An 18,898-nucleotide genomic window follows, 5' to 3' on the forward strand; every position below is an offset into this window, starting at 1 on the left:
TGACCTCTAATAAATGCCCCCTTTTGCAAAATGCAACACCCCAGAGGCATCTGTTCGAGGAAATAAGGTATGTGTATATGCGCTGCCTGATCAGGTTAGCGCGCAATTCGATATTAAGATCAATGAAATATGCACCTACGTCACTACTTAACTTGAGGTATAATACAAAGCATAGGTGTACAACACCACACTTACCCTCAGGCAATCTTTCAGGTAGTAATAAGCCTCTCCTTCCCAGCTCAGCAAGGGCTAGGCACCCCCCGTGCCAGGCACCATCCGATTCTTGCAAACTGTAGTGTAGAATGAACAAATTTTAATCTTTACCCAGTGCACATAAACATTGAAAAAAAAACAAAAAAACAAAAAAAAAACCAGTGAATGTGGCCAGATTCCAACATGTGACCTTCATAATACTAGGGTTGTGGGTTTGAGTCCCGGCAGGACCGGAAGTGACTCGATAAGGCGCAGGATACTTCCGTAAGTGGTTTGTGACAGAAATGGTGGCAGGGGTGGTCCTTAGTGTTTCTAAACACCAGGCGAATCCATCCATCCATTGGAATGGGTTAGGCGTTCATATAATGGCTGGCAGTGAGTCCAGGAAGTAAGGCGTGAGGATGCGTCTTACGAGGAGAGGGAGCATTGTCACAGAGGTAGAAGTGTGTTAATATTATAGAACTGACAGGAAGTCCTTGTTTGGTCTATACACTAGCGCGCTCACCTTTTAATCCCAAGGTTGTGGCTTTGAGTCCCGGCAGAACCTGAAGTGGCTTGAGAAGGTGCAGGATACTTCTGTGAGCGGTTTGTGACAATAATATGGAAATGCTTCCATATCAAACCGGAGAATTAAAATTCCTCAAGTTCAAATGACTCGTCAGTTATGCCCATATCATACTAGGCAAAAGCATAGTGCGTAGCAGTATTTGTGATGAAATTGCTGTTGCTTATTGGAAAGGCGATTGCCAATATCTGATTGATAAGTTACTTGAACGGCTACTTTATCGCTACCTCGCTTTCCATGACTGAACTCTGGTAGCGACTGTGCAAACTAGTACTTGATCACTAGGCATTTATTAATCGTACATTGCGTTTGCTAGTATGACATCCACCATGGACATACCATGTATTCACCTGCGAAAAGGGCAATTGGGCTATTCCATTTAAAATCCACATTACCCCTGTGGATGATTTAGCTAAAGTCTTCCACAGTGGGAGTATGAGTTTCAAATAGAATAGACAGTTGAGTAACTTACATTTGAAATACTCACTCCAGTTGTGGAAGACATAGGTAAAGCCATAATGCAGGGGGAGTATGGGTTTCAAAATGATCAATTCTGACTCATTACATTTGAAAAACATACTCCCCCTGTGGAAGATATTTCCAAATTCTTCCACATGGGTAGTGTGGATTTCAACTGGAATAGCCCATTCCTGTTTGACAGTGACTTACCTGAATAACTCTAGAACAGATTCAACCACTTGATCTGCAAGCTCCTGAGGTAACCTCCCTGTTACTCTACCAATACTGAAAAGAAGACAGAGAAAACAAATTGAAGCAATGAGATCAATTCCAATACCCTCTGATAGATGAGATGACAACAATATTCATAAACAAAGGCAATGGACTGGTCTTTTGATATGCTTGGGGAACAGCACACCTTACAAATTTGTTAATAAGCATATGTGCCTAGTAACAAGTTGTTCAAGAACAAATTTTTAGGGTAGTTTGTTAAACTTTTTCATTTTATTCTTTTAATTTTAATTCAATTAAAAGAAAAAAAAATGTTTGTTTAACAAACTACTGAAAAAATTTGTTCTTGTCTGAACAACTCAATAATAAGCACATATGCACATATCAACAACTTTTTACGGTATGATCACTTCACTGCTCAATAACATACCTGCCAACCCCAGAAACCCCAAAAGTGGAGCCCTTGTGTGAGGGAGCACTTGTGCGACTGAGCACATAGCGGCAGGGGTCCAGGGGCAAATGAGTGAGTCCTGGGAATTCGAGTCCCGCCCGAGAATCCTATTACCCGGCAGGAAATTCCCTGCCCGGTACCAAATTAAAATATAAAAAAATTAAATTAAAATTTTTTTTTTTTTCCAAGTTTTTTTTTTTGGTTTTGTAGTGTCTCTGGACCTAGACCTAAATGCTAGGATCATTCATGGTTGACCTAAAAAAAAAAAAAAAAAAAAAAATTCAAGATGTTTTGGATTTTTAATATGAAAATTGATCATTTGTATTCATGTCATACTCTTTTAATGATTTCAAAATGCATTGAATTTGAATGCATTTTGAGAAAACAGTTTAGATAACAGCCTTGAAGAATATCTATTATACATGTAATATTCTTCAAGGCTGTTATCTTGGCTTGTTTTCTCAAAATTATACAGTAAAATATGCAAATTAGGTACCTAAGCCCAGGCGATTTTAGCAGATTTAACAATAAGCACCCCAAAAGATACCATTTTTGACATAAAAATCAGTTTTAGACTTTTTGCCCGATAACATGGCCTACATGACTGAAATTGATATATATATGGGCAATATAAAAACGATGATTCATTAAATTTTGCCCCCCCTTTTTTGGGTATGTGGGAGGGGGCCCATATGGGGAGGGAGTGCTAATGTGCATTTCAATTTCAAAGCTCCTGGCTTGTTTTACACTTTTAATAAAAAGTGCTTCCTTCTTCCAGAAAACATGCTTTAAAGTTTTGAGTTTCCTATACCTTTGTACATGAGAGACATTCTTCAAAGTTTTTTTTTTTTTTTTTATAACATGGCCTACATGACTGAAATTGATACATATAATGCGCAATATAAAAACAATGATTCATCAAATTTTTGACCCCCACCTCTTCAGGTATGTGGGAGGGGCCCAAATGGGGGTACTAATGTGCATGAAGAATACATTGTATGATAAGAGTAATTTGTAAAATCGGTATGTTAAACATACAGAGTGATGTCACTACAAATTGGGACTAAATTAGTAGGCCTATACTAAGGGAAATACATAAACACACTCACCCACCCCCACCCAATCAAGCAAAATCTTTATACAATCACATAAAAACTGAAAATTGAATATGCTCAACTTCAGACTAATTTTGCTTGATCACACCACATTATTGACTTACCCTTTTGCAGCAGACCATCTCACAATCGTATCCTTGTCTTTCAAACCAGCCAACAATTGGTCTGTTAAAAATGGAGAAAAACTTATTATCATTGGATCCATGTGTCATGGGTGTGGCAAGGTGGAAAGAGGGTGTGCGGCATGTGTGTGTGTGTGGGGGGGGGGGGCTGTGAGCCAGGGCAGGGTTTGCTGGTTATCAGTTATTGATGGCATGGGGTGGGGCACCGTGTCGCCCTGACTCTCCCTTTGAATATATACCTCTGGGATTATCCAACTAAATAGCCCATAATCCTTGTTGACCAAACTTTGTGGTGGTCACTTTTTGACCAAATGCATGGGCTTATTACATGTGTCAACCCTGAAACTTCACAACACCAAATAGTATTATATGGTTGTGCGCCCTCAATGCATTTCTCAGAAAAACTGATAGACGCCTAAAGTAAGCATTAAAATGAGCAGAAATTTGCATTATTTTGGCTAAATTTGGATTGGTCATGATTAGTAATATCAAATCCTGCAAGTGTACTACAGATGGGAGAGATCAAGTATTTTTTAATGATTTTAATCAGCCTTTTCTATACAGAAACACTGGCATAATTTTGCATGTAAATTAGGTAATTCCCAGACATTACAGACTTCGAGGGCCAGTTGTAAAAAATATAACAACCTATACTTTTTCCCAGTCACAGGGTTCAGGCTAGGGCTATTTCAACCATCATAGCTGTCACTAAGAACTGAGTCGCTTCTGCGAAGAAAAATTGATGTTTTCTTGAGGCAAATTTAGTACATATCTCTATGGGGATTTATTTGGTGGTGTGAGATCTAAAGCCACTAGGGTGGTTTGGTCAGAGGTGCCATATGTTTTCCCCCTCCACCCTAACGCTAAAGCTGAGTTTGTACTCCATCGCTTTTGTAGAAAAGCGATTCTCACACATGCTCAATGTTTACTTCCATATTCAGAGCGTCAAGCCGATCGATCGATACAAATCCCTGAGGAAATCTCAACTTTCAAGCAATATCACTTGATACGAGAATGCAACAACCAATCATTTCCTATCAACAGGATAATAATATCTGCTCGTATATGATTGGTACCCATCAGCTTTGTTATCTAATGAAACGCCTGCTTCTTCCAAATTCAACATTTAATAGATCCTCTTGAAATTACTGCAATTTATAGTTTTATGACCTTTTATAACATAAATCTACAAATAAGGTGGATGTTTTACTGTATTTTGATGTGGCAGGGGTGAAGGGGTGAAAGGAGGTACACTAATTGCAGTAATATTTCGTAGTATATGGTGAGGTTAGGGTTAGTCTATGTATAACTATCCAATTTAACAAAACTACTTAATTTACCTATAATTTCTTCAATCTCTTCCGGTATATCATACTCTTCCTCCTCTTCCATCTGTACATCGGTTGACTCCTGCTTCCCGTCCTTACCATCACTCCCAGCAACCTCCAGGTTCTCAGCCAGGGACCGACTGCCTCTCTGATACCGCCAAGATGCTACTCTGGTTTTCAGGAATGTTAGTCCTAATCGTTGTAAGAGTTTGATGCCTAGTTTATGCACCTGGGTGTTTTCAATTTCATGCAGCTTGCAGGCGATGATTCTCTCTAGTACTACTGGAGCTGGTGGAAGAAAAAAATAAGCCAGTTTAATTTGATGAGCGATATAGGTTTTTATTTTGATCCTGATCTTCCATTTGGAGGTCTCGACTAGATGTACAATGTGACTTGTACATCACTGTTGGGATTATACAGAAATACATTTAAAGCAACATTTTGAGTTCTACTGGCTTCTATCCCGCTTTTGGTTTTTATACCAAATTCCCCTGAGCAATACTTGCTGATCTAACATTGCCTCTGATTGGTCAATTACATGATATTTTCACTTTAATCACCAATCAGAATGGAGCTTTGCAAATAATTCACCCCATTATTTTGTGTGGTGAAATTATTCTAACAATGTTGCTGATTGGGCCAATTGATAATGGAAACTTCTTTTTGGCCAATCAGCAGGTACTGTAGTTCTCATGGGGTTAATATAGCACTCTTGGTCTCTTCTGGTTCAGTGTAGATAAGCGGTTCTCAACCTTTGTTTGGAATACACCCCACCAATTGCATCATTGTATAACTTGTGTCACAAATCCCTTGTTATTCCTGGGTAAACCCACAACCCCAAGTTTATAACTTTCAGATACATTCCTGATCACAGGGCCTTAACTTCTACCAATAACATTAATTGTGTGTGTAAGCAAGATAAATGCACAAAATCACATACAAATCAAGCAATGCATAGGCATATTGAGGGAACCTACAAATACCTAAGGCAGTCACTCACTCACACACCCACATACACCCCACCTGTCTATGCTGTCGATTTGTGTATTGCTATCAAAACGAGGACAATCTATGCTTCATCGCCACACTGTGCACCTGACATCATACTTTGAATGGAGACCTATAGGCTCAATTCATTATAAAGGTGTGTAGTGCCCTGTGGAATTGGACTTGTAACCATGAACGTCCACTGTGTTTATGTATCCACATGGAGATTAAATTCATACAAAAGTCCGGGATTGCAGGTAAAGGCCTGGTGTATTGTACAGGTGTACGTGGAGAGGTGTACAATGAGAAGTTCTGTGTTATGACATAGTTCACAATTACTCCCCATGCTAACACACCCCTTCCGCACACACATGCAACCCTTCCTCATACACAGACACCCCTGTTTGTGTTTGCCTCCAAACGTGGACATTGTGTTTTACTATCTAACCGAGGACGTGTGTATGGTGTTTTCATCGCCTAACCGTGGACTAAAATGGCGGATTTTGTGTGTGTATAATACGAAACAGAATTTTAGCCATCACCCTGCGGACAGTTGTTTTTACACGTGTGGTCCTCGGTTTCAGGCAAATAGCGTTTAAAGCATCTAGCATGCATTTGAGGTCTTTTGCAGCAGTTTGAGACCGAGGACAGTCCTCGGTTGGAAGTAGGTCCACAGTTTAGGGTGAAAAAGCTTGTGTGTGTCCTCGTTTGTCGGCCAACACAGACGCATACAAGACACAGATAGATATGGTGATTACAATTACATAGTCTCTTACTGACCTTGTTCAGGCAAGGCAACAACAGACAAAAAACAACAAAACAAGAGTTTTCTTTCCGCTTTCCCAAAAACCAATTTAAATTGCAGTTTCGACTTAAGTATTAACACGACTTTGTAACATCCTTGAATGCTTGCAAAACTTTTCCACATCCTAAATTGTTTGATGTATCATGTTGCAAAGGATTCTGGGAAGAGTAAACTTGTTTTCTGAATCGTTACCACCACTTTCCAGCGAAGATGTCTTACACTTCCCACAATGCATTTCTTCTATTTCAATAATCTGCATATCCAGAGTAACAAGGGTCGATAGTGACAAAAGATTAAAACCTCAATGAACAGAGCACATCTAGAGCTTGCAAATTATGGTCATGACTATCGACTCATATTTAGCCAGTCTATTCTCAACTTGAAAACAAAGAGGGGAACCTCATACAAAGACATAGGAGTGTTTAAGTGATGTATCATGTTGCAAAGGATCCTGGGAAGAGTAAGGTATCTTCTCTGACCACTTTCAATAACCATGAGGAAATAATTAGCAAAACATTTTACAGCTGAACTTCCTTGTACATTGGGCTGTTGAAATCCATACACCCCATATAAGACAGGCATTCATCTCCCACACAAGGAGTGTGAATTTCAAATGGAGATACTCATTCAAGTAACTCAATTTGAAATTCACACTCTCTGTGTGGAAGAGTCATGTATTCCATAGGGGGTATGGATTTCAACTGGAATAGCGCATTACCAAATTTGAACTTGTCACCTTGCAATCACAACCACGGCAACTTTCAAAACTAACGATTAATTTTGAATTCAACTGTTTCTTTCTATTTGAATGAATGAATGCCCATTATCATGGAGAGAATATTTGTCTACTTCAGCCTACAATTCCTTTTAGGAATTACTAGCCTGCAACTTGGTCAAAGTGCGGATATCAGTGCAGACCTGATTTGTTCTACGGACACCGATTCATGCAGAGCAAACGCTCAAATTTCTGAAATCGGCGAGACATTATCGCTGGATACTTCCTCATTCTGTGGTGCATGTGCACTTAAATTGAACACTACGAACCAACATGGAATCTACTTGGATATTAAGTCACTTACAAACTGGAAACAATATCATAATTTCGACATCTCGCATACTGGAGGCAAAACTATCAGTTTCACAGGAACCACTACCCCGTGTAGGACACTGTTTCGGACAAAAGAGCTAGAAATCCATTTCAAGATGGATGCTAATATTGTGATTAGAAAAGAGTTTCTAGGCTCTGAGGCTCCCAAAGCCCCAGAGAGCCGATGCTCTGACATCAATACTAGTGCATGTAATATTACCACAGACTGCAATGGGCTGCTTAGTTCAGACAATGTGTGGGAAGTAATATACCAACAACGAAATGCAACATTTAAAACTGAATACTTTCATGATGATTTTATTAAGTATATTGGAGCTATTGATGTTAAGGGTGATTTACCACTATGTCCAACTCACTGTGTATGTAGCCTTCACAACCAACAAATTGAACATCAATGTAGAGAAAAAGTGACTTGGACATTGCTGCTGTATCCATACTTTGTACCTCTACTTCTTCTTCAACAACCCATCAAAGTTTTGGATGCGTCAAACCGGCAACTTGAAAGCATAGATATGAGATCATTTCAAGATTTGAGATATATAAATCGACTAATGTTGAACAACAACCTCCTGACACATATTGAATCTGGAACATTTAGCTGGTATGAGTTACACATCCTAGAATTAGCAGACAACCAGCTCACAGAATTGCAATCTGATCTTTTCAATCACCTAACTTATTTGATAGTTGTTGACCTTCATGGCAACCAACTTACTAGTCTTCAGCCAACTCTATTCAGCAATCAGCGCCAGTCACTTATTATGTTGGAATTAAGTCGGAATAATATAAGGAACCTGTCTCCTGACACCTTTAAGCTTCTTGGTTTGTTACACGTTCTCATTCTGGACAAAAATAACATCACTAGTCTTCAGTCGGGAATGTTCCGGGATTTGAAACGACTCAATTGGCTGTTCATAGATGACAACAAGCTCACTACAATTTTACAGAACACATTTAGAGGAACTGATTCATTGAAGAAATTACATCTTAGTGGCAACAGACTGAAGACCATTGATCCTGATATGTTCAAAGGCGCAGAGAAAGTGATTGAACTTCAGCTTTCAAGAAATGAAATCACTTCACTGTCACCTGATGTATTTCGGCACACACCAAATTTGCTGCAGTTGTCTTTGGACTACAATGAGCTTGAACAGTTGGATCTCCAACCCTTTACCAGTCTTCAAAACTTGTTGGTTTTGAACATATCCGGAAATCGCATTGAATTTCTTCAATATGGTTTAAAGAAATCAATTTGTGTGCATTCAAGTAATGATACTCTATATAACAATGGCACAAGTATATTTCCCAAACTGAAACTGTTCCAAATAAATGACAACAATATTGAAAGGATTGATGAAAATATTTTTCTAGAAATGCCAGTTATAAAGGCTATCAAATTAAGGGGAAATCCATTAACAAGAGTAGATAAGAGTACATTTAAGCCACTTGTTAGAAATGATACATATGTATTAGTTGATGAACCAGCTACATGTTGTTTTATAGGTACAGCCCAATGCAAAGCACAAAACCCCAGAGAGCCATATCTAACTTGTTTGCGTCTTCTGCCTTTCACTTCTGTCAGAGCTTTCATGTGGATTTTAGGCATTTTTGCTTTTGTGGGAAACTTGTCTGTGTTGCTGTGGCGATGCTTCAAGCATGGACGGGAAAATATCATCCAAGTCCTTTTAATTGAGAACCTTGCTGCATCCGACTTGTTAATGGGATTGTACATGTTGATCATCGCATCTGCAGATGCTTACTATCAGCAGTATTTTCCATCTGAATCTGATAACTGGAGAAATGGACCCATCTGCAAATTGGCAGGGACACTCTCCGTGTTGTCCAGTGAAGCTTCAGTTTTCTTCATCACTCTCATCAGCATTGATAGATTCTTAGCCATCAAGTATCCCACAGGAAATCAAAGGCTCACCAAGAAATCAGCCAGGAGGACACTCATCTGTCTTTGGTGTCTAGCCATATTTCTCAGCATCATTCCAACCAGTTTCAGTGGTGTGAATCCCGACTTCTACGATATCTCCGAGGTATGCATTGGCTTGCCATTTGTCAGGACTCCTGCATTTCTCAACAAAACTGTTGTCACTGCAGAATTGGATTTTGACGATAGCATTAATTTCTCTGCTGGAAAAGACAACATCATAGAAGAATACTATATCTACCATGAAACTGGAAATGAACCAGGCCTCTACTTCTCTATAGTTCTCTTTTTAGGCATCAATCTCTTATGTTTCCTTATCATAGCCATCAGCTATATTTATATCTTTGTCCTCTACAAGCAAGCAACAGGAAGAACAGGCACATCTCAGGCTGACAGAGAGATAAGTTTGGCGATTAGAATGAGCACTATTGTTCTGACGGACTTCATGTGCTGGGTGCCAATTGTGGTGATCGGGATCTTGGTCCAGTCTGCCACCGTGACTATATCGCCTGTGGTTTATGTCTATATTGTGGTGTTTATTCTACCTATTAATGCAGCAGTCAATCCATATATTTACACCATAGCGATTATAATATCAGATTACAGAGCTAGGTCTAAAGCTAAGAAAGAAATGGAGTTGGGTGTGAGAACAAATGTGGCTGGTACAACCAAATACAGCAAAGACACTAACTTGTAGAACATCAACATCATTAGCAGCATGTAGACTGATATTGGACTCTGTCATATTGACATAAGCTTAAAAGTTACCTTTTCAGAGTCTGAATAGAGCAGCGATGTAGCTTGTGACCCCATCACGGTGTCTTCATTAAGCGTAGTGATTACTCTCCTCCGGTCACCTGACCACCTGCTGAATGAAGACGCCGTGATGGCGTCGCAAGCTACGTCGCTGCTCTATTCAGACTCTGAAGAGGTAATTTTTAAGCTTATATCAACATCATTGTCTGATCAGCCTAGCAATCGCACTTTTGGTTCAAATTCCTTATGAATTAGTTGAAATTTTTCCATGTATGTTCTATATATCTGTCATCAAAGGAAAATGGGTGTAAGTCAGTTCCTCAGTGGTGAACTGGCTTTGTGGGGTGGGCCCTTTAATTGTTATGTGTGGAAACCAACTTTTCTGTGCCCCAGTTCATCAGGCTGGTTGGTAGCTTAAAAAAGTTAGCTGTTCTAACAGAAATTTAACCAACCCAAGGTTTTCTTGTAGTTGTATGCATATTTTGTCCATAACAGGTACTGTAAACCTAAAAAAATGCGGATGTGTTAGTTTTTGTGCTAAATGCAGGTACCGCAAATATAAAACACTTGAATATGTTCTTTTATGCAAAACGCCAAATAAAAAAAAGTGAAGTAGTTAAAAATCGATTAAGCATCACATTTACAGTAATCTAGAAACGGTAATTTCCACGCAATAAATTGTTTATGCTACAACAAATAAATAATAATAATAAAGGAGGGATTTATAAGCGCCCATTGGAAGCAAGCAAGCCACTGAGCACTGTAAAGGCAACAAATTTCAAACATGTATGTTTACTTGTTTTTAATTTTAATATTTTCCAAGTTTTGTACTCAGATATATACGTAAAAGTGGAAATTTTTGCGGACCATTAATATTCACACTTTTTGCACTCAACACATGCTGCTACCGCAAAAATAAATACATTTGAATAATGTTATTTATAGGTGTATGTAGAAAAACTTAAAAATAGGCATTTGAAAACAGGCCAAGTAGTTCAAAATCGGCGAAAATTACCACTTTTATAGTATACACAATTTTGCATGTTTTTAATTTTGTGCAAGCTTACACTGGGTTTCAGAGAAGCATGGCAGTCACTTGCTCAGATTGACGCTAGCACCGTGTTAATGAGCGACATACGCGGAGCTTTGTGTTCACTTGACCAACGACTTTACGCACAATCGGCCAATCAAATTATCGGTCTGTTGCTATGATTGACAGACGATTGATTCAGCGAATCAGAACTCCACTTCGGTGTTTACGCTCTGCACGCTCTTAAAATATAAACAAGTGCCGTTCTTCTCTGACGAAAAACTGTAGATGAGTGCGAAGAGCGTAAAAATAAATGAAAGAAAAACAAAGAAAAACATGTCCACTTTTACTATAGCCATAGGGCTATTCCTGTTGAAATCCATACACCCCCCATGAAAGACATTTGACCTTAATCTTCCATGCAGGAGTGTAAATTTCAAATGGAGTCACCCATTCAGGTAACCCCATTTGAAATCTACACTCCCTGTGTGGAAGATTAATGTCAGGTCTTCCATAGGGGGTGTAGGGATGTAAACTGGAATAGCCCAGAGATTTCCCATGCGTGTCCTCATTTGCAGTTTACAAAAGCAATGAGACACATACACACCCATACATGTGTTAGCCATCAAATGAGGACCATGCGCACAATTATCCAAGTGCCGACTGTGTGCTCAGGTCATTGTCCGCCATTTTTTGTGCTTGTAATTTTCGTAAATGCAAATTACATGTAATGGTACCTGGGCAACCATGAATGCACCTAGCACTAACCAATAGGAGACTTTTCGTCAAATGCAATTTTAAGGCGTTTCTAGTACATGTATGCATAAGTTTTAAACTGAGGACCGTCTGCATCTGTGTTTTCATACAAATGTCCACGATTGATGGCAAACACGCACATACCCCCACCCACACAGACCCCTACATATTTTCACTGACAAACATGGACCCTATGAGCCTCCTATGTATTTAAGAGTGTAACCATGGACCTGTACGCACTGACAATTCACTACTAAAAGTGTGGACTTTTGTGGTAAGATGTCATATTTAACCTCCAAACCATGGACCTGGTATAACACCTATGATAAGGACCTATCCCCATATTAGTGTAGTACCCTATGAACTATATGCATTATTACTGCATCTAGTGCCTCTTGTTGCTCTCTTACAACCATGGACATCCACGGTTGCTGTGGGTCCGCACAATGAGTGAAATAACAGATAATAGATGGGTCCATGTTTGTTGGTGAAAACAAACACACCACAACCTACCATATTGCACTATGTCTTCTCTCTTTCCTTGCTTGAACAACAAAGCCTGAAATAAAATGATGATAAACATTATAAGGGTATTATGAAATAATCACATCTCCAATTAAAAAAAAGTCTATTTACGAACTCACTTAGTTCAGGTTAACACCAGACAGCCAATAGGTACTGTATTCATCCCAATAAGCACCCATACCCCAATAAGCGCCCACCAGGGTATTTTCAATTTGCTAAAGTGTACCAATAATGTTGAAGTGACTGATAGACGTTGATACAGTGAAATACATTTGTAGCTTTCAGGATTTGAAGTCCTATTTACTGCATCAGAAAAGCTACTAGAACTTTTCGGGACCTTATTATAACATAGGTAAATTTGTCTCTAATAAACGACCCTGACGAAAAAATTAGGTCCACCCAAAATGCGCTGGGCGCTTATTGGAATGAATACGGTACATGTATAAGGGTTAGTGACAGAAGGGGTTTCCAATTAGTGATGGCATGCTCAGAACACAATATACCGTAAAACCCTGTCTACAAGCATATATAGTGTTTTTGATGAAAGTTAAATTAATTCGATGCAAGCGTTAATATACCAATATAATAGATTGGTCTTAAAATAATACTTGTTTGTATATGCTGAGATCCGTAATTTATTTGTTCAAATTCCGTAATGGCGCCTGGATTAATGTAGCTTTCATCAGAGGCACTCTATATGCTTGTAGACGGGGGTTTACGGTATGTGACATGATCTGATTGGGTACACCCTGTCAGTCCAAATCACCGTTAGTTCAAATTTTTAGGAAATATTCGGACTGACGGGAAGACCGCGATCTGATCTACTCAGACCAAAGTCAGAAATTTTCAAACTTGCTAACTACCTACACTTACTGATGATCAAATCCCTACATCCCTGATGGTGTGTACAGGTGTACAGCAAACAAAGAAAACCTCAGTCAGCCAGGACGTCTCGAAACTACCAACTTGCGATTTTACGCTCATTTTGTGGTAGGTCACATATTTGGTTGCTACCTTTTGTATGTTCCTTTAAAGGCAAGCTGCATCATTTTTGCGGCTGCACCACAATTGTGCTGGCAAACCGACCTTGTATGCGTGCATGTACACTTCGCCCGATTAACACTACATGCGTGTTTCGATACGCACATACGTCACTACCGAACTTAAAGTGAACCAAATTATAGGGACATTTTGTCCCTATCGACCCATGTTGTACTAGATAGCAAATCAGTAGAGAAAATTTAAATGGAAGCAGTGCATTGTGGGAAGTGTAAGACATAATCTCCCAGAACAGATGAATTACAAAAATACCTTAATACAGAGCACAGGTGGCTTTACTTACATATTGCTTTTGATGAATGCTAAATTGATACAATATATGCGTAAATATGCCAATACAATAGATTGGCCTTACAATAATACTTGCTTGTATACGCTTGGATCTGTAATTTATTTGCTCAAATTCCATAATGGCATCTGGATTAATTTAGCTTTCATCAGAAGCACTCTATATGCATGTAGACGAGGTTTTACGGTATACAATCTTAGTGTATTCGAAGTTGCATTATTATCATCGTCATTTTTTTCCCTTCAAAACTTACCAAAGTGGCTAAGACACCAGACAATGCCGTCATTCCAGCCAAACTTTCTCCTACAAAACAGAAAAAAATCCAGTAAATATTATGATCGCTGAACATCATAGACCCAGTACCATCACCCTCTCCTATAACACATTCCACATTCGTTTGGGGTAACCAATATTTTTGTACAGGTATCATTATCAATTGATGGGCTCACTGATTACACACTATGCAGTTAGGAACAGATCAATAATACTTAATTCCGTTACCTATTTCGGACAATGGTCGAGGTCCAATGTTTTTAACCTTTTCCCCAACACTCCAATGTAATATGGAATGTATTATAATGCATACCACCAGAAAGCAGGACTGCATGCTGTCTATACTGGCCTAGCATCTTTGTCCCTTAACTAAGACTAATTCACTCACATTGGGGTATTACAGTTGAAATCCATACACCCCTATGGAAGGCACAACCTTATGTCACACACAGGGGGTTTAGATTTTCAATGGAGTCACCTTTTCAGGTAACCCCATTTGAAATTCACACTCCCTGTGTGTAAGAGGTACTGCCAATTCCGATCACAAAATTGACAGATTGGCCGATGCCATTCCAGATTCAGATCTAATTTCTTGGGAAAATACAGGGGTGGGACCCGGGGGTGGGAATCTATTTTTAGTAACACTGTTGCCGTTTTGCCTATGTGGACAATCCCATCTCGAAAAAGAAGTCACCCATCTATTTTTAGTAACATGGCTATCTGGAAAATTCCTGAAAAATTAAAAAATTGGTAGTGCCACAGTCATGAAGTTTATGGATGACGAGTGCTTTCTTAAGACAGAATGTACGTATTTCTGAATTTTCTGCTGTATTTTAGTGTGGTTTGCTGGTTTAACCGTGGGTTCCAGAGATCGGTAAACTGATCAAATTTCCCACTTCCTAATTCAAAACCGATTCAACTCAGATAAGTCCGATTTCTCACTTGCAGATCTGAATCGGCCACCACTATACAAAATTACTCAACCATTCATCCATGTACCCATTCATCCCCACCTACTAACTTTTCTTACCATATCTCTTATTGGCTCAAAACATGATATAGCCCTATTTTGTAATATTTTAACCAATCAAAATGGTTCTTAGATACCCATAGTTTCACTTACTGTTTATCTCCCCTAAAGCCTTCAATGCCCAGTCCAAGAATTCTGGTAATCTCTGTTGTTTCACATCATGCCGTGTAAGAAACCTGTACAAAATAATCAAACATTGTGATCACAAAATATATTCCTTCCCTCCAGATTAAGGGCTGGGGTATGAACGTTTGGACAGTATTTATTGTGGGACATTAAAGCACATCAGACATATCGAATTGCATTCTGAATACGAAGAATGTCCTTCTGATATCAAATAATTTTGATTTTTTAAATTAGCAATGTAATACACATTTTATGGCAAATCATTAAAATTGATATTTTTGATATTTAACAGTACTTGAAGTAAACTTTATAAATCTGATGATTTATACTTAAAGTGTACGTAGGTGGGATGAAAAGCCGACGATCAATTGAAAATTTTGACCTTTCGTATTGAAGATATGGATTTTTTTTCCCAAAACACCACAAAAAAAAAAAAAGGTCTTTTGGGAAAAAATCCATATCTTCAATATAAAAGGTCAAAATTTTCAATTGATCGTCGGCTTTTCCTCCCAGCTACATACACTTTAAGAATATATCATTAGATTTATAAAATTTATTTTGAGGACTGTTATATATCAAAAATTTGAAAAATATCAAATTTTAATAATTTGTCATAAAATTTGTATTATATCGTGAATTTCAAAAATGAAAATTATTTGATATCAGAAAGACATGCTTCAGATTCAGAACGCAATTCGATACGTCTGAGGTGCTCTCATGTCCCACAAAAAATACTGTCAAAACGCCATAAACGCTCATTCTAGATCCCTTAACACTTTAAATTAGTCAAAAAATATATCATTATGTGTATGAGATAATTTCAAGCAGCTCAAGCTTACTTTGCCAGGGGCCACATCAATACACACAACAGCTTTGAGATATGCAATTTTTATTGGGGGGCCTTCTGGCCATAGCAACTTACTTGGATATCAACATAGAAGCAGCGTCTCTCGATTTGTCTGGTACATCAAGATATGTCTGGAAGTTAAAGGAAACAATCAAAATGTTTATAATGGCACAGTGCATTTAGACTAGAGTCCGAAGTTTACCGTTTTCTAAAATCCATTTTCCGTGTTGTAAAATTTGTAAATCTGTGTCATGAATAAAGCTTAAAATGTATAAACAATGATATTAATGTCACAATAAAGTGTTCAATATCGCGATCAATATGCTCTGATTGGAATATTCTCACGATAATAGGCCGACTATTACGATGTTTGGAGGGATATAGGGGGTTCAAGCCTTGGTAATATACCTTTATTTCAGTATTATTAAACAGTATTTTTATCCTAAAAATTGACATACACAACTCATGATTGTTTTTAACATTTTATTTCTCTTATCTTTTAACAATTTTTGTCACATTATACAAAAATGTCATTTTCCGTGTTGTACCTCCGATTCCGTGATTTTCTTCCATTTTTAATAAAACGGAACACTTCGGACTCTAATTTAGACCCTCTGCTACGAAAGAGACCTGGATGTGGGCACATTTGATTTGATACTAAAAAATACAGTGATTTATAGTGCGCTATGCACAAGCACAATGCCTCAGCACACTTTACAGGTTGTCGCCGACCACTACGACCCCACATCATTCCATAAACCATAAACAACAATTCATCCTATATATTCATGCAGTATATGAAGAGCTTAGTTTCAAAACCCCTTACATGTACATCCACTTGAGCAATTTTGAGAAAACATCAAAAAATCATCTAAAAAATCACATGTACATCCACTTGAGCAATTTTGAGAAAACATCAAAAAATCATCTAAAAAATCACTGATATAAGAGGGTTTGCAACAAAAGCAGTTTTGCGCGGGATGCTCATCCTACCCAGGCATCCCTTTTGTTGCAAACCCCTTATATCAATGATTGTGGATGTAAGGGGTTTTGAAACTAAGCTCTTCATATGCTACAGGAAAAAATCCTGGAGCATATTATCTAGCGAAATTGAGATTTTTGACACACAATACACTGTAAAGCTATTTAATTTCTCTAGTACTTAATTTCGCTAATTGCCAATGACCACCATTTTCATGGGTATTAAATTTTGCTAATTCAGCAATTCATATTTACAATTCAATGTAAACCTGTCAAATTTGTGGAAATTAAATTGAGCAAATTTAGGCTTCTAGCGAAATCAAATCCCTAGTGAAATTAAGTGTTTTTTACAGAATTCACACCATTTTCTCATACCTGCAAAATTTCAAAAGTGATTTCAAAGTATAAATAATTCTCTGCATGCCTTTGTGGCTCAGTTAGAGCTTTGTGCTAGTACTACGAATGTCGCCATTTTGAATCTGGCCAGATGCACTCTGGGTACAAATTAAAATTTGTTCATTCTCTCAACTCATAAAACTAAGTATATTAATATTGGCATTTTAAGCTGCATCATTTGGTCATTTAAATAAAGCTTCCTATATGCAGGCATGAGAATGGCTTTTTAAAAACTGCCTGAAAAGGCATGTGAATTCGACCTTAAAAGGCCCAAAACTGGCTGAAAAAAAAAGGCGTAAATTTGGACAACAAAACTGCCTGAATTCAGGCAAAACCCTGAAAATTTTCATGTCTGTGTATGTTTAACCGGATTTACTTTTCAAATCATTTGTGGTGGATGGTCACATATATATATTTAAAGAGAAAAAAATAAATTCAAAACCCTAAAATGAAAAATGTGCAATCACTGTAAAATATTTTCACAAGATTAATTCTTTGCGCTCTGCATTTCTTTATTGTTGTTTTTTAAATTTGCGATTCTATGCTTCTTTAGGTTGACCTTTGTACATAAAATGGATATTTGTGCATATTTATTTTTGCGGTAGCCGCCTGGAACACAATTGAAACATAGCGCAAACATTTATTGAAAGGGCACTGCCAACAGCTCATAGGACAGAATAAAGTGCCTGTATGGCAACCAAAATAAAACTCTGTTCTACGGGCCTGACCAACTCAGATTTTTAGATTTTGGGACAAATTTCAAAAATGTCAGGAACATTTTTTCTTATTTCAAAATATTTCAAAATATTTACAGATTTTGGTGAATTTAAGGGCATTTGCAAAAAAAATAAACAAAAAGGCACAACCTTGAAAGGTCCGTCCACCTGTAGGGCAGGTTTCTGCATTGTTTTTGTTGCCTCATAGGCATAAAACTGCTGTGCCTGTATCACTTATTTATGTTCAGGTATAAGAGATGCTAGGCATTCCAGTTGCACATGTAAAAAAATGAAAAACTAACATGTATATTTCCCAAACCTTCCTGAGTTGCTGACCACAAGGTTATAGGAATATCCTCATATTAAGCGTACAATTCTCACCTTGCTCGCATTGATTATCCTCAACATGATTGGTTCCCTCACTTCTCCTACCTCGCTGCGTACATTGCTGTCCAATCTTGACATATCAAACGGTATCATACAGATGATTGACAGCCACAACAACAACATGTAGCGAGTTTCCCAGTGCTGTCAAAAAATAGCAAACAAAATATAGTTTATATCCAAGTTTAGATGTCAGGGACTGTGAAAAGAAATGGGCTTTTCCAATTGAAACCATGCACCCCTTATGGAAGACATGAGTTTAATCTCCCGCATAGGGATTGTAAATTTCAAATGGAATCACCCATTTTGGTAACTCCATTTGAAATTCACTCTCTCTCTGTGAAAAAAGATCAAGGTCATGTCTTCCATATGGGGTGTGTGGATTTCAACTGGAATAACCCAATATCCTG

The 18,898-nt window shown here is 38.1% G+C and overlaps 1 protein-coding gene across 2 annotated transcripts in view; it reads right to left on the reverse strand.

The window, feature by feature from the left end:
• The window catches only part of LOC140157406 (tubulin-specific chaperone D-like), a 250,318-nt gene that overhangs the window by 215,508 nt on the left and 15,912 nt on the right, over positions 1-18,898 (reverse strand). For both annotated transcript variants that reach the window (XM_072180591.1, XM_072180590.1), the window contains 9 exons: positions 18,486-18,632; positions 16,087-16,142; positions 15,132-15,214; positions 13,989-14,038; positions 12,376-12,421; positions 4,497-4,772; positions 3,139-3,199; positions 1,448-1,522; positions 196-290 (listed from right to left, as the gene is read on the reverse strand). In XM_072180591.1, coding sequence (XP_072036692.1) covers positions 196-290; positions 1,448-1,522; positions 3,139-3,199; positions 4,497-4,772; positions 12,376-12,421; positions 13,989-14,038; positions 15,132-15,214; positions 16,087-16,142; positions 18,486-18,632 — 889 coding nt within the window. The remainder of the gene's footprint in view (positions 1-195; positions 291-1,447; positions 1,523-3,138; positions 3,200-4,496; positions 4,773-12,375; positions 12,422-13,988; positions 14,039-15,131; positions 15,215-16,086; positions 16,143-18,485; positions 18,633-18,898) is intronic.

The sequence above is a fragment of the Amphiura filiformis genome, chromosome 7 (assembly GCF_039555335.1).
Source record: "Amphiura filiformis chromosome 7, Afil_fr2py, whole genome shotgun sequence".
Lineage (NCBI taxonomy): Eukaryota > Metazoa > Echinodermata > Ophiuroidea > Amphilepidida > Amphiuridae > Amphiura > Amphiura filiformis.